At 42.0% G+C, this 26,408-nt stretch overlaps 1 protein-coding gene across 1 annotated transcript in view; it reads left to right on the top strand.

Annotated features, from left to right (window-relative positions):
• The window catches only part of LOC135219051 (leucine-rich repeat-containing protein 45-like), a 51,504-nt gene that overhangs the window by 16,367 nt on the left and 8,729 nt on the right, over positions 1–26,408 (top strand). The window contains exon 6 of the mRNA XM_064255481.1: positions 9,912–10,044. Coding sequence (XP_064111551.1) covers positions 9,912–10,044 — 133 coding nt within the window. The remainder of the gene's footprint in view (positions 1–9,911; positions 10,045–26,408) is intronic.

Raw genomic sequence — 26,408 nt, 5'->3', positions numbered from 1 at the left:
GGATTCTGATTGGAAGTTCTAATTGGTTATTGTCTCGTGTAGTGTTCCACACTCGCCCCTATTACCATACCGACACTTCTTTTTAAGAGTGAGCGAGTCAGTTTTACTGACATTTTCTTAATTTTGTTTTTCTCTGGTAATTTTAGATTAATTTTACCTAGAAAGAATGATATTAAGGATCCTTTCATAGGCCGACACGAGCTGAGCCCAGAAAAAAAAAATGGAATACATGAAAAGAACAAAGCAAAAGATAAATGTTTAGAAATAATAAAACGTTGAAGTGCACTTCACAACATTTGTAAAAATACCTTATACACAGCTGCAGCGTCAATCAAAAGGCCTGTTACAATTTTACACTTTTTCACTATTTTCGTGGCGCCTTCACTAAAACCAATAAATGCAATACTATGTTCAGATCCCACAAACAAACACATATATTACTAAGAATTATATAAAAATGAGTGACCAGCTCGTTACGTTAAGTTACTGAGACAGCCTCGCGAGCGAGCGAGAGCGAGAGAGAGAGATTCTTAGAGAGAGAGAGAGAGTATAACGCACGCCGCCTATGCCTCAAAGCGAAAGAATGACCGTCTCTCCCCCATAAGCGTATAGTCTATAGTTGAAGGCGAAAACATATTACGTCATCTCTATAGGAATAGCTATGAATAAGGACCCTTGTTCCATTCACAGGACCTACCGCGATGGAAAAAACTAGCTTAGCTTATCTATTTACTAGGGGCTGAATAACATTGCGGCTTGGGGGGTCTTTACGCTGTTTTGCGCGATAAAGAAATCACCTAGCTAAGACATTCTCAAAGAGCAAAAACAAACTCTGTTCCAAAGGCTTATGAGCTTTCACTCTCTGTAAGTCTTACGCACTTCAAAATGAAAAATGGGATCACTTAAGGCATGTTGTCTTTAAATTTGGGAAATCTGAACACAGAATAAACATTTCACACCATGTACACAAGTTCTGATGTGAATTAATCATATTACCAGAATTAATTGCATTCTAAACTTACATATATGATTCCTCCCCCCACCCCCAGAAGATTAGTTATTCCGGGGTGAATTCAACGATTCACAACGGGATAAATAATCGGCAACTACATTGTTCTTACCAGATATGTGCTCAACCTTTATATTATACTGTTGCAAGCACAAAGACCACCTGGTCAGTCTTTGATTATGGTTTTTCATCCGCTGTATGAATGACAGGGGATTGTGATCAGACAACACTAAGACCTCTTCATTCCGAGGTCTGTTCACATACACTTCAAACTTTTTCAATGCTGTGATTAAGGCTAGAGTTTCCTTTTCAATAGTTGCATAGTTTTTCTGATGCTTTTCAGTTTCGAGGACAGGAAACACACAGGGTGTAGAAGGTTATTTTCATCTTCTTGAAGTAGAACAGCTCCAATTCCACAATCAGAGGCATCAACTTGTATCACAAATTTCTTATTAAGTCTGGAGCTTGAAGCACGGGTCTTGAAGTTAAAATGGCTTTTACCTTCTCAAAGGATTCTTGACATTCTGGAGTCCAAACAAACTTAGCTTGGGACTAGTTAAGTCTGTCAAGGGAGCTACTACGGCTGAGAAATTTGGACAGAAACGACGATAGAATCCAGCCATGCCCAAAAATCTTTGTAGTTGTTCTTCCTAGTAGTAGGAGGGGTAGCCTTACGGATACCTTCCACGTTAGCATTCACCGGAGCGAGAAGGGCCTTTTCCAACTTCAAACCAAGGTACGAACAGTCGCCTTCCCAAAACTCACTCTTCTCTAGGTTGACTGTTAGTCCTGCCTCCTTGTAGTTTCTTGAAAACTTTCTTCAGGATCTGCAGATGTTCTCCCATGTTGTAGAGTAAATGGACTATGTCATCAAGGTATACACCTACTCCTTCTATAGATCCTAGCAGTTGATCCATCACTCGTTGAATGTGGTGGGTGCATTCATCAGACCAAATGGCAATACAGTATAACTGATACAATCCAAAAGGAGTAATAAAAGCTGACAGCAACTTGCATTTCATCTAAGGGTATCTGATAAATCCCTTCAATAAGTCTATCTTGGAAAACAAACTGGCTTGACCCAATATTATCAAGTAACTGATCTATAAGAGGCAAGGGATAATTGTCAGCCACACTAATGGAATTCAGTTTCCTATAATCAGTACACATCCTAAAGGAGCCATCAGGTTTCTTCACTAACACACATGGAGAACTGAAGTGACTTGAACTGGGTTCTGCTAATCCATGTTGCAGCAAATACTGAACTTCTTTCTTCAGAACATCTCGATGATAAGGTGATAAGCGATAAGCTCTTTGTTTGAACGATTTTCCATCCTCTTTGATCTTGATTTCATGTTTGGTCAGATTAGTACGTCTGGGTACATCTGCAAAAATCTCTGTGAAGCTTCTAATCACTTCACTCAATTCCTCACCTTGTTCAACATTAAGATGTTTCAGTTTATCCTCCAAATTTCCTAAAATTGAAGAATTATTCATCTTGCTTTCAGCTCCCAATTCATAGCCGTCATCGTCTTCTGTAGATGAAGTTTGTCTGTATTATTGACACAGTTTCAGGTTTCTAGTTTCTGAGAAGTAAGGTTTCAAAAGGTTGACACATGTATCTTCCTCTGGCGTCGTTTTCTTTCTGGAGTTTCAATCACATAAGTTCTATCACTTGACTTCTCAATTATCCTGTAGGGACCTTGAAATTTATTTGTAAGGGGAAATCTCTTGACTGGCAGAAACACTAACACTTGTTTGACCAACACTAAAACTTCTTAGCTTAGTCTTTCTGTCATAGTTCCTTTTCATTTTCTCTTGACTCATTTTCAGATTTTCTAAAGAGAATTTTCTAATCTCTTCCAACCTTTTCCTTAAGTTCTTCACATACTCTCCTTGGATTTCCTCTTTATTTTCTACCCAATTTTCTGCAAGAATCTCCAAACGGTCCTCTCACTTCTCTTCCAAAAATCATCTCATTGGGTGAACATCCCATGCTTTCTTGATAAGCATTCCTAACTTCAAATAACATTAAGGGTAAACCAACATCCCATTCTCTTCCTGACTCAGAACAATACTTTGTCAACATACTTTTCAATGTCTGGTGGAACCTTTCCAAGGCACCTTGAGTTTCTGGATGATAAGCAGTTGATAACTGTTGTTTTACCCCTAATAAGTTCATCACATCCTGGAATAACTTGGAAGTAAAGTTCGTTCCTCTATCACTTGTACAATTTCTGGTATACCAAACTTGGAGAAAAACTCCAATAGTTTCTCAGCAACTATCTTGGCAGATGATAGTTTCTGACAGGGATCGCTTCAGGGATATCTGGTAACAGGACACATTAATGTCAACAGATATTCATTTCCTTTCTTCGTCTTCGGAAGCGGTCCAACCATATCTATAATCACCTTGTTAAAGGGTTCTCCTCTAACTTCTATAGGTTGTAAGGGGGCTTTCTGAATGGTTTCATTAGGTTTCCAGCTATCTGGCAGGTATGACACTCTCGACAGAACCTGCTAACATCTTTATGAAGTCAGGCCAGAAAAAACTATCTCATGATCTTCTCCACAGTCTTCCTGACTCCCTATGTCCAGATTCATGAGCTACTGCCACACTTGCTTTCTCAATGGACATGGAATCAAAATCTGATGATATTCGCCCCATTCAGCATTTCCGGGTATATCTGAAGGTTTATACTTCCTCATCAGTAAACCTTCCTTCAGATAATAACAGGTAGGAGTTTGTTGCATCTCTTCCTGATCAACAACTCTGAAGAACAAATCAGCTAAAGATGCATCCCTCTTCTGCAAGTCCATTAGCTTCTCTCTTGTTACCTGTCCAACTTCAATAGTTGAAGCATCAATATCTGCTACCTCAGCTACTGCAGTTTCCTGACTATCTTCAGGAACACCTTGACTACTCGGAGTCTTTTCAGGAACAACAGATTCTTCATTTTCTTGGGAAATCCTTCTTGGTCAGCTCCAACGGGAGGCATCACTCCCCTGGAACAATTGTTCTAAGTTCAAAGATCCTTCACTAGATCCATCTTGGGCGTGCAAATCCTCAGTTTCTTCACCAACAGTCGTAATTCTCCTCATACTCTGGTAGTTACACAACAAATAGGGAACAGGTGGGGTTATTCTTCTCCAACTCTACCGTAGGACTAATCCTCAACGGTTTGTCTGTCACTACAGGAGAAGGAACAAATGGAACACCACCAAAACTTCATTTCCAACAGAACATGTACACCTTCCACAGCCAGTGAGTCCTTTACAGCAAAATCAACACTCCCTGTCACCAATTCACAGGACAGGTGTAAGCGGCATATAGGAGTTACTTCCTCTCCTCCTATACCCTTCAATATAACTGAATCTCCAGTGAGATTCTTCTCCAACATTGGTGAGCACCACGTAACACCACACTATGGTTGCTACCCATGTATCACGTAAAGGAATCTTGACTGGTATAAAACCTGCACACTCTCTTCCTGAGTTGCCAGTGTGGTTGTTTTCCCTCCCTCATAGATATATGGCCTTAAAGGCCTCCAACACTGCTCAGCCACTCACTGCTTGAAGTTACATTTCCACTGGTTGCTAAACACTCAGCTTGTTTAGTTTCAGTCCTCCCTGTAGACGGACTCTTCCCCACATTGTTCTTAACAGTCTGTTTGACCTGGTCACCTCTTACTATTTGACCAACAGGCTTGGACTGCTGATAATTCCAATAACACTCCTGACTGAAATGTCCTGCTCTTCCACACTTGAAGCAGACAAACATTAGGCTTTTGCAACTGTCTTGCAAATTAGATGAGGATTTCACATTAGTTTGCTGAGGAGTATTATTACTTGTAGGTTTACCCACTTATTATAATTGTTCCTGAAACCTGGATGAGACTTAAAACCTGGGCGTGGTTGATTCTGGTACTTGACATTATAATTATGCCTGCTACTAATTATATTGTAGTCCTCACTCAGTGTAGCAGCTTTGTCAAGTTTTTTAACCTCTCTCTCTCTCAAATAGGCTCTTATATGCTCAGGAATACCTTTAAAATATTGCTCTAAAACAACTAACTCTTCTAACTCTTCAAAAGTTGTAACTTTTAGCTGCCTCCAACCATCTTTTAAAACACCTTCTCACTTTATAAGCATAATCCAAGAAAGTTACTTTTTCATCCTTTCTTAAGTTTCTGAATCTTTCATTGTAGTACTCTGGGGTCAACTGGTATACTTGTAGCACATTATGTTTTTGAGCACCTTATAGTCTTTACACTGATCAGCTGTTAAGGCTAGATAAGCACTTCTTTCCCTTTACCAATCAAGACACTTTGTAGCAAAACTGACCATTTATCTTTCTGGCCATCCCATACCTGAAGCCACTTTCTCAAAGTGATCAAAGAACTCATCTGGAGCCTCTTCAGTAAACTTAGGGATTAACTTCTGCACTCTTACTAATCAAATGCAGGGTCTTGATTACCATGGTTAGGGTTAGACGGTGTTGCAGGTAATGTGGATCTAGCTCTTATCAATTCATCTCCTTTCATGTCTTGCAATTTCTCTTTCCTTTTATCCTTTGCCTTTCATCTTCTGCAGCTTTTTCTTCTTCTCTCTTTCTCTTCTTTCTTGTTTTTCCCTGTCTATTCTGTCTTTTTCAGCTTGTATTCTCTCTCTTTCAGCCTGTATTTTCAGCTTAATCAAACTTTCTTCTGCTTCTATGTGCTGAGTTCAACTCTGCATCACTTTTCTCTTTCTTTTCTACTTGCTTATTTATAAGATCAGCCTGTGCTACATTCAACAACTCTTGAGCCAATTCTAACTAATCATCATCAGTTATTCTACCAGAGTCTATCAATGCTTGCATGACAATGCATTTGATTTGTGCTTTTATCATGCTACTAGTCACATGACAACCACATGCTGCTGCTAAAGCACTCCACTGTGCCTTAGTCAGAGTAGTTTCAGACAACACTTGGATGGAAGGGGCTGCTAAGAATTCCTGAGTATCGAATGGAGCCATTTTTCTCAAATATAATTCTTACAATAAAATGCAAAACAAATATATGGTCACTCTTCTAACAAAATATATTCCTAACACCACCAGTATAAGCTAGAGTGATAATGTGATTTGTTTTCCTCCCTGGTTTCTGGGGATCATTGATATTTGGTACATAAAATGCCAAATATCCCGGGTCTGGGCACCATCAATACTTGAAGTGCCGAAGTGGCATAGAGTATCTGGTTCTGGATACCATTAATACTTGGTGCATGAAATAGTCAAAGATCTGTGTCTGGACACCATTAGTATTTGTTAACCCAAATTGCCAAGTATCTGGTTACGTTACACTTACCATTTTGACTTGCTAATACAAGAGACCCTTTTATTTTCCTGGGTCTGGGACACCCTTTGTAACTTAGGGCACAGTTCATTCAAGTACCTGGTTGTTACTTACCTCACTACAGACAGACATCTGCCCACCCTTCATCACAAATACTAAACGACTGAATACTCTAAAGGTAAGAGTGATCCCTTTTTTCTAACTGAACAGTCAAGAAAACAATCAGTCTAAGTTCATTAAAATATGTGTGAGGTAATCTTAATTAAAGGGTATCACTCGTGCAAATTCAAATTTAAGTATTTCCCTGATTCTGTTTTATTTGTGGGAAACGTCACAATTATCACTCTATATTTCTACCTAAACAAAATAAAATATAGCTGGTGGTTCAATGAAAATACTCATATGAATTTTAAATACAAAAGTTTATTTTTCAAATTTTCAAATCATAAGTGAAATTCACAATCTCAGGGAAATTGTTATTACTTGAAAACAAAAGTTTAATAATTCTTGAAGTAATTATTAAGCCAAAATTAAATCAAAGTTTATCAAGAAAATTAATTAAATTAAATCATAAAGCAATAATTAAATTTGAAATTAAATTTAATTAAATGCAAGTTAATTCACAAGTGTAAGATTCAAAATGTACACAATAGAATATTATTCAAACTAATTAAACAAAATAAAGACAATGCAGAAAAACATAATGCATAATATAAAAACAATTAAAGCATTGACAGTACAATCATTAAGCATATAAAAAAAAAATGGAATACATGAAAAGAACAAAGCAAAAGATAAATGTTTAGAAATAATAAAACGTTGAAGTGCACTTCACAACATTTGTAAAAATACCTTATACACAGCTGCAGCGTCAATCAAAAGGCCTGTTACAATTTTACACTTTTTTCACTATTTTCTGGCGCCTTCACTAAAACCAATAAATGCAATACTATGTTCAGATCCACAAACAACACATATATTACTAAGAATTATATAAAAATGAGTGACCAGCTCGTTACGTTAAGTTACTGAGACAGCCTCGTGAGCGAGCGAGAGCGAGAGAGAGAGATTCTTAGAGAGAGAGAGAGAGTATAACGCACGCCGCCTATGCCTCAAAGCGAAAGAATGACCGTCTCTCCCCCATAAGCGTATAGTCTATAGTTGAAGGCGAAAACATATTACGTCATCTCTATAGGAATAGCTATGAATAAGGACCCTTGTTCCATTCACAGGACCTACCGCGATGGAAAAAACTAGCTTAGCTTATCTATTTACTAGGGGCTGAATAACATTGCGGCTTGGGGGGTCTTACGCTTGTTTTGCGCCGATAAAGAAATCACCTAGCTAAGACATTCTCAAAGAGCAAAAACAAACTCTGTTCCAAAGGCTTATGAGCTTTCACTCTCTGTAAGTCTTACGCACTTCAAAATGAAAAATGGATCACTTAAGGCATGTTGTCTTTAAATTTGGGAAATCTGAACACAGAAATAAACATTTCACACCATGATACACAAGTTCTGATGTGAATTAATCATATTACCAGAATTATAATTGCATTCTAAACTTACATTATAAGAATAGTTAAAACATTATTGAAAATTTTTAACCTTCCTATCCCGGCCATGACGTATATGTTTGAGAGTGTAATTAGGACTAAATTGCAGTCATGACCCCAGTGTCTGGGCTATTGTTGTACTTAATTCTGCTGTATTGGGGTGATGTTTTCCCCGAAGAAGTTGAAGAAGAAGACGTCTCCTAGGGGGTCATTGTCTTCATCATCATCATTGTCTTCTGTCATCTCCTCACCTCCCTCTTCGAAGGCCTCACAGCCTAGGGAGAGGAAGGTAGCCTCTCCACCCCATAAGAAGGCCCGTCACGGAACTTCAAAGGATTTGCCTCCTCCCACTGAGGAGGCAGTTGGTTCTCTCGTTGGCTCTCCTGCTCCTTTGGGAACAGGAACAGTTACACTGACCCCAGGGTTACAGGAGCAACTGGAATTTGCACCTCTTGTCTTTGGCTCTGAGGGTTCTTCCCCTAGGACTGGGGCCGTGTCGGGGGCTTGTTCGTGAGTCTCCCCGAGTGTATGACCCTGTAAGGAGGGACGTGCATCCAAAGTCGGTGCCGGAGAGACATCTCACTGCCCCGACCTTGGTGCAGGTGACTCACCCCTACCTGTGAGTACTTGGCTAAGTACTTCATCAGGAACCATGAAGGATGCCTTTGTCTTGTAAGACAAGACATTTGGAGAGGCTAGGAGAAGGTTTCCCTTGCAGTCCTCTTCGCATGAGGATTCGGCCTCAAAGAGGATTGGGATCCGTGGTGAGGACAGTGCAAGTTCTTGCTAACCAGTTGCTCGCTCAACCCTGCCAACGAAGTAGTGTGGTGGGGACGAGTCCTCTAACTGGAAGGCGAGAACATCTCACGCTCCTCGGGAGAGTATTTCGTGGAGGCAAAAATGCTGTTCTAGACTCATGTTGCCATCATCACCATGGGTTGGTTATCGCACGCAATTTGCTTTTCCTGCTAGCAGCTGGCTGGGTGAGTGGGAGTATCCGATCCTCCTCTCCTGTTCCCTCTACTTCATTGGGCTTTACTGGGGTGGGAAGGTGGACAGGAGGAACTCTGCAGAGTGCTCTCCCCAGAGTTCAGCAGCAAGAGCATATGTTCCTGGTGAGGTCTTAGAATGACACGAGGGTCCTTTGTCTAGAGATGCGGACACGCCTTAGATGCAGAGAACTTTTGACGAGATCGTGGCGCTGATTCATCAGCACAACAATCTTGGGGAAGTGACCACAGCCTCTCCCCTAGATTGCCCTTCTTGTCTTGAATCCTTTTGGGGTCCTTAGAAGGAACCCAAGGTTTTGACAGGACTGCTGTGGTCTGCTCATGCTGATGGTATCCTGGACCAGGTGAACATTCTTGTCTCAGGACAAGAGAATTCACTTCAGTCCATTGCCTTCTTGGACAAGATGCTCTTCGCTCTTTCTCCTCTACCTCGCCAGAGGCGTTTCTACACCCCCCTCGGAGAGGTTGCTTCTGATGAAACAAGTTGACCCAGACTTGGTTTGACTAGGTCCCAGTCTTTAGCTGCAGCACCTCACTGCAGAGAGCGTGTCTCTCTCACAGCAGGAATCGGTAAACATGGAGACTACCGCTATGGCAGCTCTCCAGGCAGTCTCCTGGCTAGCTCTGTGGTCATTTACTGTATCTAAGGCTGCTGCCGCCTCCTCTGGAGCTATCGTTCCAGGGGAGGACTCAGCCTTTGGGAGACTGTGCCAGTTTGCAGGTAGGCTGATTTCCTACTAATATATTAAGATTCTCATTGAAAGAGTGAAATATAACTGCAGGTCAGAAGCTAGTTGGAGGTTGGGTGTAGTATTGCATGTATTTTGAAAAAATTGTTGGATAAATGACCTTAGTTTTAATATTCAGATTACAAGTGATGTATAAGAATTTGAAATTTTTAACATTTACTACTCAGCTGAGGAGTTTGCAAAGACTTCACTCTATTTAAAAGTTTTGATTATGTATGTTTCAGTGTACTTTGCTTTTTTGTATTTCTGCAGAATATCAGATGGAATTGCAAATTAGGTGGAGCTGGAGGGAAGGCCTTGCTTGAGAGCCTCCGGCACAACAAAAGCCTGACTCAACTTAACCTTATAGGAAATAATATTCCTAATGATACCTTGAATAGTATAGGTAAGTCTTATTATGTAGTGTTATGATGTAAATCTCAAGTTGTACTTCTTGAGAAGACTGCAGACTTACATGTCTAGACTCTTAGTGGTCAAATGAGTCAATTTATGTCCAGCATTGTACGTAAAGGGAAAATCTTTTGTAGAAATATTATTGGTGATCATAAGGAGGATAAGTATTGGTCCATGGAAACTTTTTAAGTATTTCCGTATTAGGAGATTTCTTCTTAATGTCTACTTTGTGTAGCACACTTTAAGCATTGCAGTGGTCCCCTGTATTCACGGGGGGATGCGTACCAGAACCCCTATAAAAATGCTTAAAATAGCCTGTTTTGTTAGTTAAAACTCAAGAAAAACCCTGTTTTTTTAATAGTTTTATCAAAAAAGTGCATTTTATGATGAAATTGTTAAAAAACCCAGGAATTTGTGGAGATTTATCAAAGAAAAATACCGCAAATATGTGAATTTCCCGCAAATAAATGGGTAGATATGGTACATAGATAAATCCACGAATGCGCGTGTCTATGAATACAGGGGGACCCACTGTATACTAAAGGGTTCTTTGCAGCTTTTCTGTAGCATAAAAATCCTCTGCTAGATCCAAGCCTACTCAGTTTATAACCAACAACTTTCCCTTGTTCAGTTTTGGGCTACGTATTGCCATTCATGCTAGTATGTATATAGCCATTTTTTTTTAGAGAGAAAAAAACCTATCAGATGTGATACTTATAAGCAAATAAAATCTTAAGGAAAATACGTATTATGGAATATTACTGTGCTGAGGGATGATAAATAATAATTAATGATAATATTTGAGGAGCCCGAGAGCAGGGTTGGGGTCAATTCATTTCTCTCAATTGAAATCAGTTCCAATTCAACAAAAATTGTGAATTTATCAAATCCAATTTAATTCCAAATCATTTAAAAAATAAATGTTCAAATTCCAGTTCAGTTACAATTCATTATATGATTGATATTTCATATAGGGGTGTGAAACTTAAATTTGACTCACCTCGGGTAAGCTACTAACGTCTGTATTAGTATCCACATTTAAATTATACAACTTTGTAGTAAACATAAAGCTCACATTTTCAATTAACCCAAAATTGGCTTTTCCAAATTTTTGTCTGAGGAACAGTGATGTCTCTTACATATCATAGGGCATATCTTATCAACTCAGGTAATTCAAAGTGTGTCTGTGGTAAAAAAAAATAAAAATGCTTCAAAATCTCATTATACAACTTTGTATAAGCATAAAATTCATATTTTTTATAGCCAAAAAGTTGGAATTTTGTAATAAACAAAATTAACATTTTTTTTATAAACAAAAACATTGACAAGTAAAACAATTCCTATTAGTTTGCCTAAATGACAGGTAGGCAAGTAAGTCAGCACAAGACTAAATCTAGAGTGTGTGTACAGGACCAGTACAGGCATGACTCAGCATTCAAGGATTGACAAGTCTAATTCCTGTCAGTTTACCTGAATGAAATGGTAACAGGTGCAGCTTAAGATTATATGAATAATTTTGTCAAGCAAGGCAGGACAAGACTTGATCTGTACTGAGGGTACAGGACGTTACGGAAAACTCAGAAAATTTTTATAATAGCCCATAATTCATATGTTCTGCTCTTTATAGCCTAATTCTATCTCTAATAAGATATATCTATGCATAACATGTCATGTTCAAGAATGCGAGGTTTAATTCCTGTTATTTAGCCTTAATGAGAAGGTGTGTAAAGGTCCAGCTTATAACACACAAGATTTGTTAATCATATAAGGGCATATTGATCAATTCATATCAATTCCCAGCATTTTAGCCTCAATTCATATCAATTCATCTCAGTTTTTAAGCGTCAATTCCAATTCAATTCCAATTGATTTGGTATCAATTCCAATTATTTCAAAATTTCTTTTTTTCAGTTCCAATTAACATTATTTTGGGGTTAATTCCAATTCAATTCATAATTGACCCCAACCCTTCCTGAGAGACAAATTTTGCGTATGTAACTTACCAAGTAATTACGTAACCATAGTTTTTAAACTAACGGCAGCTAAAATTTGAAATCCATGGTAGCGATTCTTTTGTTTTGGTGTAGGGATAGCCCCGCCTACTACTGGGGGAGAGAAGAACAACTTGCGAAGACCCGACAATTTATTTCAGCTGGTTGACGACGGTGGTTGTTGATCCTCAGCTAGATGGTTTGAAATTCATGTTGGCAACTCGTTATTGCAGCAAAAGCTGTAATATGAGATTGACTTCATTAAAGTACGACTTGCACACAATTTGCACTTCATTCAGGGGCCAAGTTTGTTCGCCATCGTTATCGTGTGGGGAATGTATAGACTGGGATATTAAACACTGGAAAGTTCTGTCTTCTCATTGAAGTAAGTTAGAAAGGGATAGGAAGAGAAAGGTTAACATTAGGCACGACAAAACAACTACTAGTCCCGATATTAGTTTTGACCTGCCTGTCTCGGTACCTGTGATGTTTCCTATTCCTTCCCCAGTCTTAATACATCAACCCTTACCTAACTACCTCGTTGATGCCTCCAATGTCATTGCTGATTTAGAGTTCAAGTTAGAGTCAAAATTCGACTGTAAATTTAATATCATTGTGAAGTCTATGATTCCATTAGGATCTTCATTCAAAGCCCTAATAGAGAAGGTGAGTAAGCAAGGTGTTGATAATGCAAGTGAAGTGTTAGTGGAGGAGCTGCTTATACGTCCTGCTGATTCTCCTAGGCAAAGGTCCCTGGCAGATTCCCTGGAACTTGGGAGAATCCATACTAGAAGCCTAAGCCAAGGGAGGTCAATGGGGTCTTCCCATGGATAGTCGGCCCCTCAGACGCACCTGTTCCAACTGCCCAGGGCATCCAAGATAGCCATAGCCATTGGAAAGGCATCTTTTCGGTAGTGTCAAATCCTTCGTCTAGTTCAGAAGTAGCCAACCCTGAGAATAGGTGCCAGTGGCGCTTTAAGGAGAAGTTTAGGCTGTTGAAAAGGCCATCATTGGAAGTGCCCACATCCCCTCAGGTGCCTTCCAAGAAGTTTAAAGGCTCTCATGCAGTGCAAGATCAACCTTCCTGCAGTTTCTGGGATTCTCCGGAACATTTTTCTTTCGTTTGTGAAGACGAAAGAAGACCTTTCAAAGAAGCTAAAGAGCTTCTTTCGATAGACATGCGAGTGTTAAACCTCATGAACCCCCACTGACACCTGGATGTTTTGTTCCTGTCGAGCACCCATTAGCACCCGAACACATCACAGCTTTCAAGTGCCCAGCAGCGTCCATTCATTCTTTGTCTAAGGAGTTTCTGTATCGCCCGAGTGCCTATTGACACCTGTTCCATCGGATGTTTTTGAATTATCTGTTGCACTTGATCCTTCAGATTCAGCAAATAAGTGCCCTCAGTCTGTGTTGTTGATGGTAGATCCTTCCTTGGATCCTATTAAGAAGTTGGACAACATCTTCAATTTTTTTTAAGAAACTCGCCCTCCACACAGGCCACTTCTGCATTACCTTCTTCAGACGTATCCTACCTTCTTTACTCCAGCGGCTCCTGCATCTCCAGTGTCTGCTTTCATGATGATTAGCCAAACTCTGGATCGGAGTAAACTTCTTCCTAGGTAGGTACTTTTGATGTCTGTTAAGAAGGCTATTGGAGAAGCTAACTTGTGGCCTTTGATCAAGAGAGAGCAAGGGAAGGCCTGCTTCGCTTTTCTTCCAGCAAGAATATCTCAGAGGAGGTATTTTTGTTATGCCCTCTCTGGGTGTAGCTGCCCTCGCCTAATGGGACTTCTCAGCTGTCATTGATCCTGCTGGAAGATCGGCCTTTTCCGCAGCTAAAGTGGTGTTTTCGTCCGTGGAAATAGACTACTTGTTACGTAACCTCTTCAAGGTTTTTGAAGTAAGCAGTTTTATGGACTGGGCAGTAGGTGCTCTCGCCAAGAAGACTGAAGACTACCCTTATCTTCCGAATACGTAGCTGATGTACTTAGTATTCTTTCCTGTTCAGACAAGGGAGTCAGAGACAGTGATTGTGAATTAGCCTTCCTTTTTACTTTGGGAGTTCTGAAGAATAGAGAGTACTCTACCTTAAAGGGTATAGAGAAGATAAGAAAGGACACTTGTGCCTTCCCTTTGTAACTGCAGGTGATGGTGGCACTTTTGGGATTTTGAAGATGTCAACAACATCACAGGGACACAGTTTTGTGCTGCAGTTAATTGTCATAATTTAAGAAAGAAAAAGGTGTGAGTTCATCAATTTCCATTTCAAAAGATAAGGAAAGTGAGTGATATGTTTTCAGTTACATTTTATTAAAAGTAAGTTCACACTACCAAAATTCTGAGATACAGTGATGATTCTTCTCTTGTTGTTCTTTTGACCAAAGAGTATACTATACTCTAAACTCTCTGCTTTGGTTTGTTTCTTCACCATATTGTCTACACACTGCAGTGGTTACTGAGTGTTGCTATAGCAAACCAGGCATTCCCTTACTGCTCAAGACATTTCATATAGTAGCAGTATTTGTTTGTTGAATTGGGTTTCCCTGGAAACTCTCTTGATAGCTTAGATTTCTTCTTTCTTGATTCTTCTTTCTTGTCTCTTCTTTCATTGTCTTCTTTCTTGCATTGTTACATTATGCTTCTTCTGCTCCTGTTGTCACACAAACATTATTGTAAAATTCTAGCACTTGTGGTGAAGTGTGGTATGAGAAGAAATGTGTTAAGTAAAAGTTTAAATTATTTAATTATATGTTTAATGAATTAATTACGTAATTTGGTTGATATGACACCCTTTCACAAACTGTCAAATGCTCTTAAAGAGGAATGTATTGTGTGTTGATTTAAGAGTAAAAGAGTCCCTGACCTTGAGCAGGGGAGGAAGGTGTGAACTCTACTTAAATTACCTTCCTCCACCTACCACAGTCTGGTCCTCCTCCTGCTACTTGAGTGAATTTAATTTGTGTACAATTAATTATGCACTTTTACTTAATCAAAACTGAGTAGTATGTATAGTGTGCTTGTGTGTGTACATATATGTATGTGATCAGGAAAAAGTGAGATTGAGGAGTAGCACAAAAGAGAAGAGGCTATTGGAAAGTATTTGTATTTTTATTTATATCCCAGTTTTTTATCTATAGATTAATAATGATTACTGACTGCTGTAGGGCAAGCTATTGGCTTGTTCTGTGTGCAACTGCAGGTTCTTCATTGTCAGCCTCTTTATACGAATCCACCTTCATTACACTTTAAAAGATGCAGACAAAAGTCTTTTAGTTGCAAATCGAAAGAACCGAAAACTCATGAAGTTCAGTCATCTATAATAATGAAACTGTATGCTTGCAGTGTAGGGCCCAGATGCACTAAACATACTTGCAATGTCTTAAGTTACGATATAGTGTTTGTATCCTCATTTTCTGGCTTTCCTTGTGATAATGTTCCTGCTTTTCATTTAATTTCTGAATAATATGGTTAGAATCATATTTGTATTTGTCAACAGTCACAGAATAAAAAGTTTGAAAAAAAGTTTATTATGATCTGATATGTGACTTTGTAATGTTGAAAAAACTTAAAGAATCCAAAAATGTAATATAACAAACAAAAACTTCACTTTACATCATTGTGAATGTTATACACCCGGGCCCGGTGTAATAAAATAAAGATATGATCAATTTAAAATGGAGGAGTTTCAATTTGTTTATAGTTTGGCCTGGTATATCTTATAAATTTATTTATTTATTTCCTTTCATCCATGATTTTCAACCTTTTGAGTGAAACCTGGTTTAGCAACAGTAGTTATTGGTATAGAGAGGATAAGCTGTATTTATTTACTTATTTTGTTCCTATAAAATATTTAAATAATTAATCCAAATTAGCATATTGATATATAAATAAAAGATCACAAGATAGTGTTACAACCCACAAAAGTGCTAACATTCATCTTAAACATTAGTGTGGTTTATGCCAACACAAACAAATTTACGTGCTCCGGCGCCGCAGTTACAATTTTCCCATAAGGACATGATCAGTTGTCCACTGTTATCTTCTCTATACTCTTTGCTTCTACCCAGAAGTCTGTTCTTATGTTCTCTCTTTTAGTTAGGGAATTTCTGTCTTCATAGAACACTGTGAATGACTGCTTCATCCCTGCGCAAAAAGTCGACACAGGATCTCTTATCTCAGGCTTTCAAGCGGCCTGTCTTCTGCTCAAGGTTGGAAGCTCCTGTACAGACAGTTCTTTCAGGGAGGAAGAGCAAAATTCTCTACCAAGACAAGAGCTACAGTGCATTTTGCAAGTAATTTGATTAAGAAATCGTCCTCTAAACTTACCAATAGGAAGTGATCAGTAAGTCCTCCGTGCTCCAGTGGAAGCCAAACTCCACCTGTTCCGGGAAAGGTGGAAAGAAAAAGGTGCCGAACAGTGGCTTGTTCAAGACCTTAAAGAGGGCTATTCTCTCCCCTTCAGGGAAGAACCTCCTTTAGTCACGAGTCCTATCGCATTGACTGCATATTCCAAAAACTTGGAGTGGTTTTTGGCCCTCTCGGAGGAAGTTTCTGCACTTATTTCCAACATGCAATAGAACTTGTAGAAGACGAATCATCAGAGGGGTTCTACAATCGCCTTTTTGTACATGAACTTCCCTGCCAGATATATACTTAGCTATAGTCTCCAACGTTCCCGACAGAATTTCAAATCTCGCGGCACACGCGACAGGTAGGTCAGGTGGTCTACCTTACCCGCCGCTGGGTGGCGGGTGTATGAACCAATCTATCTCTCCAGCCAGATTTTTTTCTGTCGCTGAAGCGATAACAACTGTTGTCATTTCATTCCGATAGATTCTTCATTTCTCGCTTGCCTGGAGATTGATTTGGACTTTTTGGTGACGTATTCGCTCTATTTTGGCTTGGCATACGCTGATTGTGGACCGTTATTGACTTTGCTCTGGATTTTCCTGTAGAATGTCTGATTTTGATTCTGTTTCCAAAACTCCGGTTTTGTTTAGAGTATGTTTGATTGATGGATGTAAGGTGAGGTTACCGAAAGCTGCGGTTGACCCTCACACTATCTGTGTTAAATGTAGGGGGAATGAATGTTCGTTTAGTAACCCGTGTCAAGAGTGAGAGGTTTTGAACGAAGATGAATATAAGGCTCTTTCTTCTTATATTAGGAAACTTGAAAGGGATAGGGTACGTAAAGCTTCTTCCAGGAGTTCGAGCAGGTCGAGAATGAGTGAGAATGAAACTAACATTAATGTAGTTTTAGAACCTTCCTCCCAGGTCTCAGCTCCTGCTCCCCGCACCAAAGCCGTAGATTCGTCTTCGGAGGCGGCGGCCTCAAAAGCTTCCTTGTGTTCTAAGGAAGACAAGACTCTTCGTACTGATCAAGGTAAGAGTGTCAGTGATGATAAGTGCAGTGTACCCAGTGATGTGGAGGGTGCGTCTGACCGGCTCCTTAGTGCCTCCAGGCCTAGACCTCTTCCAGACTCCCAGTTCCAGTGGAGGAGGGAAGTCGAAAGCCGCAGGAGGGCTAGGGAGAGCCCCCACCGGTCAGGCGTCCCCTCGGCAGATCCTGAAGTTCGCTCCCAGGCTGCCTTGGATCGTAAGAAGAAGGATATTCTTCGTCAGTGTTTTTCGTCGTCCTCTTCTCCTTCGCCGAAGCGTGGTTGGAGCTCTAAGGAGGCGTCATGCCTGTTGAAGAGGGCTGCGGAGGCTCCCTTCAGTACGTTAGCGTCCAGCCCAGAAGACTTTTCTGATGTAGCTTCCTTGCAAGCAAAGAAGCCTAGGAGATCCTGTGACCGCCCTTCTTCTCCCGCTCCTCGCGCTGAGCTTGCTTCGGAAGAAGATCCTGGGGACTCACCTACTCGAGTGCTAGCGGGCCTACAAGCTCAGATCACAGCCTTGGCGGACTCCTTGGCATCGAGATCACGTAGAAGGAAGGATTTGTCTCTCCCTATCAAGAGATCGAGGCGCTTTTCGTCGGAAGATCGCTCTCCTTGTAATCGGCGATCTCCTTCTTTTGAGGATACTTCTACACATCGTAGGATTTCACGAGAGGAGCACCACTCCCGTGGCTCCTTCTCGGAAGTGTCGAGCCCCCGCCATTTCGTCGGATAGGCGCTCATTGGAACTATGAAGATATTTTCCCCAGATCGGATTCCTGCCTCAGGTACGCTCCGCCCCTTCTGTTTCTCCTTCTTCTAGAGTTCGTGCAAGAAGAGAGAGTCGCTCAGGTCATAGTAGACTTATTTCGTCGTCTCGTCTTTCGCTTTCTTCCCCTCGCCTTCTCAGAGAACCTAGGGAATGCCCTTCTGATAGTAGGCGCGCTTCTCCTTCCGACTACTGTCGTCGGACGTGGGATACCGTGACTTGTAGGCGCTCATCGCATGGAGTTCGCTCCTCGCCTGTAAGATATCAAGAGTCTAGTAGGAGCCCTGCGCCTGGTAGGCGTCCTTCTTTTAGTAGCTGTTCTCCTGGAGAAAGGCGCCTTGATCCTCGTTTGCTTCTCCTAGTAGGCGCTCTTCGTTCTCGAGGCTCCCTACTCCTGATCGGTCCCCTCTTGCTAGAAATGTCGCTGGAAGAACAGCCTCAAGCGCCCTGCTTGCTGTTAGCGCTCGGAGCTTACAGACGTTCTCAACCCCTTGGTAAGGACCCAGATCTTGTCGAACGCCCTGTTCCGTTTAAGGGCTCGGAGCATAGCAGCCGCTCTCCGCTTTGTAGGCATCAAGAGCCTCTCAAGCGCCTTGCTCTTGATAGGCGCCCTAATTTTTAGCAACGTTTCTCCGTTGGTAGGCGCCAGATTCCCCTAAGCTCCCTGACAGATAGGCGCTCGGCGCGTAGTAGCCGCTCTCCTCAAGATCGGCGCCAGGATTTTAGTAGGCACTCTCCCTCTCGTAATCTCCCTAGGGATAGACGTGGTCTTTCTAGGGTAAGGGAGTCCTTACATCTTTTACTGTAAGAGTTTGTTTCTTCGTTTGTTTAGGAAGGAATGCGAGATGAGACAAGAATTTTCGGATAAGCGTCCTTCTATTACGACTCGTCGTTCTCCTGTCGCGTGCTCTCCTTTGGAATCTTCTCCTCATTCAAGACTTTGTTTCTCCTTCATCGCACTGTACCCCAGCTAGGAAATCATCTAAGGATTCTCATAAGGATCCTCATCCTCGTTCTCCTCTTCAAGAAGACCAGGAAGCCTCTGAGGAAGAAGCTAATACATCGGCAGCAGTTTTCTTCGTACAAGAAGCTCACAGAGCTTCTCCTTCAGGAGTTCGGAGAGTCTTTGAGCCTACTGCTCCTCTCCACACTCGTTGTTCTCCACAGCGAAAGCAACGAAAGGATCTTCGTGTGCGAGAATGAAACCGACTCTTTCTATGAAGAAAGCGTTCAAGAGTTTCGGTTCATGGATGCGTACTAAAGAAGAAGCGGGGAAAACGGGGGGGAAAACTATGTTTGCCTTCCCTCCGTCGAAGCTTTCAGGATGACAGGATTTGTATGAGACAGGAGAACCTTGGGACTGGGCCTTCCATCTTCAGCTGACGCAGTATTTTTTCGGCACTAGTAGACGCCACTAGAAGATCAGCTTTGAATTCGGCCAAAACTACGTTGGCAATGAATGAAAATAGATCACATTCTAAAAGGCATTTTTAGAGTCTTGGAAGTTTTCAACTTTCTCGATTGGTCCCTCGGAGTCCTAGCCAAGAAAACTCAAGGACCGGACACGTTTTCTCCGGAGGATTTGAATTGTGTCTTATCCTGTATGGATAAATCGGTGAGGGATGGGGCCAGCGAAATAGCTTCACTGTTTGGGGCAGGGGTCTTGAAGAAAAGATCAGTATTTTGCTCATTTTAACAAAGTCTGTCTCATGCACAGAGATCGTCTTTGCTTTTTGCCCCTCTCTCTACGCAGCTGTTCCTAAACACCTGGTTCAAAGACATTTCGAAGGCTCTCTCTGCCAAAGCTACGCAGGACCTTCTAGCGCAGTCTGCAAGGAAGCCGCGCCCTACCTTCCGACTAAGACGAAGAAAGCGAAGCCGACCTCTCAGGAACCTTTCGAGGGGCTTCTACCTGTAGCTCCTCTTCGTTCAGAGGTCGGAAACCAAAATAGAAGAGGGAGGACTTTTACGAAGTCAATCAAACCTCCCAAGTAAGACTCAAGTCTTCAGGACAACTGTAGGTGCCAGGCTTTTACAGTTGCAGAAGTCTGGGCCTAGAAAGATGCAGATGCCTGGACCCTGTCAATATTGAAGAAGGGCTACCTCATCCCGTTCTCTTCGAGGCCTCCCTTGACGAATACCCCGAGGGAGTTGACGGCCAGATACAGGGACCCCATCATGAATCAAGCCCTCCGACTAGCGGTAGATCAGATGCTGGAAGGAGGCGATCGAACTAGTGGCAGATCATCTTTCGGCAGGCTTTTACAAACCGCCTGTTCCTAGTTCCGAAATCCCTAGGGGGATGGAGACCGGTGTTGGACGTAAGCGCCCTTGAACTTCTTCGTCGAAAAGAAGAAGTTCACGATGGAGACCACTGCCTCGGTGTTAGCAGCACTCCGTCCAGGGGACTGGATGGTGTCCTTGGACTTACAGGACGCTTACTTCCACGCACCAATCATCCTTCCTCGAGGAAGTTTCTAAGATTCATGATGGGGGGAAAATTTTCCAATTCAGGGCCCTGTGTTTTGGCTCTCGACGGCCCCCCCCAAGTCTTTACGGCCATCATGAGGAATGTAGCACAATGGCTTCACCTAGAAAGGGGTGAGGATTTCGCTCTACCTTGACGATTGGCTTATAAGGGCCAATTCAGAGATCGTTGTCTGAAGACTTGAAGAAAACCCTGGATTTGACTTATTCCTTAGGACTTCTGGTCAATCTGCAGAAGTCAAGTCTGATTCCCGCTCAAGAGTGCGTTTATCTGGGATCCAGATGAACTCTCTGAGTTTTCGGGCTTTTTCCGTCACAGGAGAGGATTAGCCCGGGGACTCGAAAAAGTATCAACCTTCTTAGGGAAAGAGGTATGCACAGTGAGGGAGTGGATGAGTCTGCTGGGGACGCTCTCCTCACTGGAGCAATTTGTTTCCCTAGGAAGGTTGCACCTGAGACCGCTCCAATTCTTTCTTCATCGGAATTGGAGTCGTCCTTCTCAGGATTTGAAGTTCTCGCTGTCAATTTCTCATCAAATCAAGGAGTAAGCATGGTGGGCGGATCCCAACAAGTTCTCGCAGAGACTGCCTCTTCAATCCCAGAAGAACCCCACCTGGTGTTGTTCTCCGATGCGTCGGAAACAGGTTGGGGGGCAACTCTGGAACCAAGGAGGTGTCAGGAACCTGGGCCTGGGTGGGGGACCAGTTCTTCCTGGCACATCAACAGGAAAGAACTAATAGCTGTGTGGCTTGCTTTGAAGGAGTTCGAGTCAGATGTGACAGGAGCAGTTGTGCAGATAAACTCGGCAACACCACGCTCTGGCATACATCAGGAAACAGGGGGGGACGCATTCCTTCTCTCTGTACGAAACAGCAAGAGATCTTCTTCTGTGGACAGAAGAAAGGGGGATAAAATTCTCACCAGATTCGTATAGGGAGAAAGGAATGTAAGGGCAGATCTCCTCAGCAGGAAAGATCAGGTCCTTCCCACAGAGTGGACTCTGCACCAAGATGTTTTGCCAGAGCCTTTGGAAGTTGTGGGGCAGGCCTCTCTTAGACCTGTTTGCAACTTCAAAGAACAAAAGACTGGATCTTTATTGCTCGCCCATCTCGGATCCAGGAGCAATAGTGATAGACGCTCTCCTACTCGATTGGAAAGGACTCACGTATACGCGTTTCCCCCCTTCAAGATTCTGGGGTTGACTTTAAAAAAGTTCGCAGAGTCAGATTCCGTGAGGATGACTTTGATAGCTCCCTTTGGCCAGACAAGATTGGTTCACAGAGGTGCTGGAATGGCTGGTGGATTTTCTAAGATCGCTTCCTCTAAGGAGCGATCTACTCAGACAGCCCCACACTTCGACAGGTACCACAAAAACCTCCCCGCTCTCAGTCTGACTGGCTTCAGACTGTCCAGAAACTGGTCAGAGCAAAAGGCTTTTCGTAGCAGCTGCTAAGGCAAATCGCTAGAGCGAGGAGGTCTTCCACCTTACGAGTGTACCAGTCGAAGTGGGATGTCTTCAGAAGATGCAAGAGGAAAATAAACGTTTCCTCTTATCCAGTACCTCTGAATCAGAATTGCAGACTTCTTTTTATTCTTAAGACAAGAAATCTGGCTTAGTCGTTTCGACGATTAAAGGCTATCGTAGTATGTTGGCGAATGTCTTCAGGCACAGGGGCCTCAACTTATCGGAAGATAAGGACCTACATGACCTTATTAGGTCTTTTGATACAACGAAAATGCAGTCTCCTAAGACACCTAGCTGGAATTTGGATGTAGTCCTTCAATTCCTTGGGTCCTCTAGGTTTGAACCCCCTAATTCAGCCTCATTCAGAAACCTTACTAGGAAGACTCTTGTTTTTGATGGCTCTAGCTTCCGCCAGAAGAGTGAGTGAGCTTCAGGTATTGATGGTAATGTGGGTTTTAAGGAGGACTCTCTCATTTGCTCTTTCCTTCCTGGTTTTCTTGCGAAGAATGAAAACCATCAAGTCCATGGCCCAAGAACTTCGAGATTCGTGGGTTATCTCTTTGGTAGGAGAAGAACCCGAGAGAACTCTTTGCCATTGAGAATGGTAAAATACTACCTTAGAAGAAAAGAGCAAATGAAAGCCAACCGAGAGGTCCTGTGGTGTTCAGTAAAAGACCCTACTCGTCCATTGTCGAAGAACGCATTGTCTCTTCTTGAGAAGCCTCATCAAAGAAGCACACGGATCCTGCAGAGAAGAACATCTTAGGCTTCTTAAAGTGAAAGCACACGAAGTAAGAGCCATAGCAACTTCTCTTGCTTTCAATAAGAATATGTCCGTGCGAAACCTGATGGAGACAACGTTCTGGAGATGTCAGTCAGTGTTCGCGAACCACTACTTACGTGATGTGAGAATCACTTACGAAAAATGCTTCGCCTTGGGCCCGTACGTATCTGCGGATTCAGTGCTGGGGCAGGGAGCTGGAACTCATCCTGTTTAGTAGTATAAATTTTTCCCCTTGTGTTTGTTGTTGTTGGTTGCCTTAAAGAGGATGCATGAAGGCATCTCTTTAGGTCGTAATACTAATCTTTAGTAGTTTGGTTAGGTGGTCTGATGTGTGTGGCTCCTTGCAGTAGTAGTGGTTAGGACCTGTTAAGATAGGGATGAACTCCCTTTAACAGGATCCGACTTGGATTCTACCACACAAAGGGATCATATATCCCAGTGGTAGATCCGAGAGTTTTTTCAGCATCAGGTCACGTCCTAGCTGTAGCTCTCCAGGCAACGCAGACTCAGAGACATTATCAATGAAGTCTTCTGCCTGAACAGGTAAGAACCAAGGTTATTTATATCCTGCAACATCAGTTGTTTCTTATCTCTCTTTATTACTTTAGCTGTCTCTTACCCTCCACCAAGGGTGCCAATCAACTAAGTATATATCTGGCAGGGAAGTTCATGTACAAAAATGATATTGTTAAACTACAATAAAGTTTTGTACATACTTACCTGGCAGATATATACGTCTAATGGCCCACCCAGCCTCCCCTCAGGAGACAGGTGAAAGAAAAAATCTGGCTGGAGAGATAGATTGGTTCATACACCTGCCACCCAGCGGCGGGTAAGGTAGACCACCTGACCTACCTGTCGCGTGTGCCGCGAGATTTGAAATTCCTCTGGGAACGTCGGAGACTATAGCTAAGTATATATCTGCCAGGTAAGTATGTACAAAACTTTATTGTAGTTTAACAATATCATGTTTGTAGTACCAATGGCGTTGGGAGGATGGAGACTGGTCCTGGATGTGAGTGCTCTGAATTTCCTTGTTCAGAAAACAAAATTGAGAATGGAAACCAATATTCCATTCTGGCATCCATTCACCAGGGGGACTGGATGGTGTTGGTAGATATGCATGACGCATCTTCCCACATCCCCATTCATCTTTCATCAAGGAAATATCTTAGGTTTGTGTTCCAGGACCGAGTCTTCCAGTTCCGAGCTCTGTGCTTCGGACTGTTGACTGCCACCCAAGTCATCAAGGGCGTTCTAGCTCTCCTAGCAGGTTGGCTTTATCTGATGGGGATCAACATCGCCCTGTATTTGGACGATTGGCTCCTTCAATCAACATTGAAGGACCAATGCACAGAGGACCTTCATAAGACACTTCAATTACCCCAAGAATTAGGTCCTCTAATAAACTTGCAAAAGTCCCAGCTGGTACTGTCTCAGACAGTACCAACTCTATTGGAGAACAGGGAAGTATCAGGAAAGTGGTCAGAAGAACAGTTGAGAGACCACATAAATGTCAAAGAGCTGAAAGCAATTCATGTAGGGCTTCAGACCTTTGCAGTGTACTCTGACAACACAACAGCTCTTTCGTACATCGCAAAACAAGGGGGGACAAATTCCTTCTCTCTGTGCATGACAGTGAGAGACTTACTAGTTTGGGCAAATCAGTATCAAACATCAATTGTAAAGAGGTTCGTACAGGGAAGAATGAACATCCTTGTAGACCAATTGAGCAGACGAGACTAAGTTATTCTGACGGAGTGGATGGGGAATCAGTCAGTCTGTCAAGAACTTTTGATGTTATGGGGGACTCCCATAATAGATCTTTTCACGTCTTACAAAAATCATCGCTTTTCCCTATTCTGCTCTCCAGTGTCAGATCCCCTAGCGTGGGCAACGTATGCCATGCTACAGGATTGGTCCAACAATCATCTGTACGCCTTCCATCCGTTTGGGATGGTAAGAGACATCCTGAACAAATTCAAGTCTCACCAGAATGCATCAGTGATACTGATAGCGCCCTTCTGGCCACTAAGAGAGTGCTTTCCAGACCTTCTAGAACTCATCAGTGACTTTCCGAGACTGCTCTGTCAAAGAACCAGTCTTTTCAGACAGCTGCACCTCAGATGGTATGATCACAGACTGTCAAATCTCATCTGACCACCTTCAAACTGTCAAGAAGTTGCTCATAGCCAAAGGATTTTCAAAGGCAATTGCAGACTATGGTGAGATGCAGACGTCAATCTTCTGATGTCTGCCAGCACAAGTGGTCAATACTCTGCACTTGGTGCAGAAGCAATAAAGTCTCAACTGCTACTAAGACATCTGTAACAGAAATAGCAAATTTTTTGCTATTTCTGAGAAATTCTAGGGGAATGTCCATGTCTATGATTAAGGGCTACAGGTCAATGCTCAGCTCAGTGTTCTGACATAGAGGCCTGGATTTCACTAATAATCAAGGTATTTCCAATTTCATGAAGTCTTTTGACAATTGCAAACCTAAGAAGTCTGATTTAGTGTCATGGAACCTTGACATGGTTCTGAAATGGCTGTCGGACCAACTTTTGAACCACTCAGTTCGATGTCTTTGAGGAACCTGACGATGATGTTATTCTTGATTACCCTGGTAACCACCAAGAGTATCAGTGAGATTCAAGTGATTGATAGAAGGGCAGACTTCTCACAAGGTGATGCAATTTACTCCTACACTTTGGGATTCCTGGCAAAGAACAAATCACTGGCAAAAACCTGGTCTCGTTCTTTTAATATTAAAATTCAAAGTAATACTTTAGGGTTGGATGACTAAGAAAGACTACTCTGTCTGGTAAGCTCTTAAGTTCTACCTCAACAGAAGGTCCGAGGAGCCTCCAGTAATCTGTGGTGTTCAGTGAAAGACCCGTCTCAACCTTTAACTAAGAATACTCTCTCTTTTTTCGTAAGTGATTTAATAAGAGAAGCACACTCAAATTGGAGAAGAACTTCTTCCAATTTGAAAGTCAGAGCACATGATATTAGAGCTGTAGCTACATCCTCAAGGGACCTACTAGAGGTAACAAATCAGTGTTAGTGTTATTTTACTGAAGAGAAGTGACTTCAGTAACATAGGCCCTTTGGCAGTGGCAGGCATGGTATTAGGGGCAGATTCGTCGGGGAAGTGTACCTTCCTTCCTATCTCCTCACCTTATTAGAGGTTGTTGAGTTATAGGGGAGTCTGGGGGTACTGTGTACCTGGGTACCCTCCGGTCATTAGTTTTTTAAATCATTTTGGTGTAGGTACGTATTGATTTGTATTCTGGTTATATTTGTAATGGTACTTCACCCTGGGGAGGGGCAAAATTTCATGCTTTTATTAGCTTTTGGAGTATTCTCGCAGTAGGTGACAATTTTCTTTACTGCCACACCTCTGCTAAGTAAGATGAGAGCCAACCAGAGGCAGTAACCTCCTGCAGCAGCTCTCTTACAGCTAAGGAACAACAAAC

Source organism: Macrobrachium nipponense, chromosome 1 (assembly GCF_015104395.2).
Source record: "Macrobrachium nipponense isolate FS-2020 chromosome 1, ASM1510439v2, whole genome shotgun sequence".
Classification (NCBI taxonomy): Eukaryota; Metazoa; Arthropoda; class Malacostraca; order Decapoda; family Palaemonidae; genus Macrobrachium; species Macrobrachium nipponense.
Note: the sequence above shows the minus strand (reverse complement) of the source record. Positions and strands in the feature narration are given on the sequence as shown.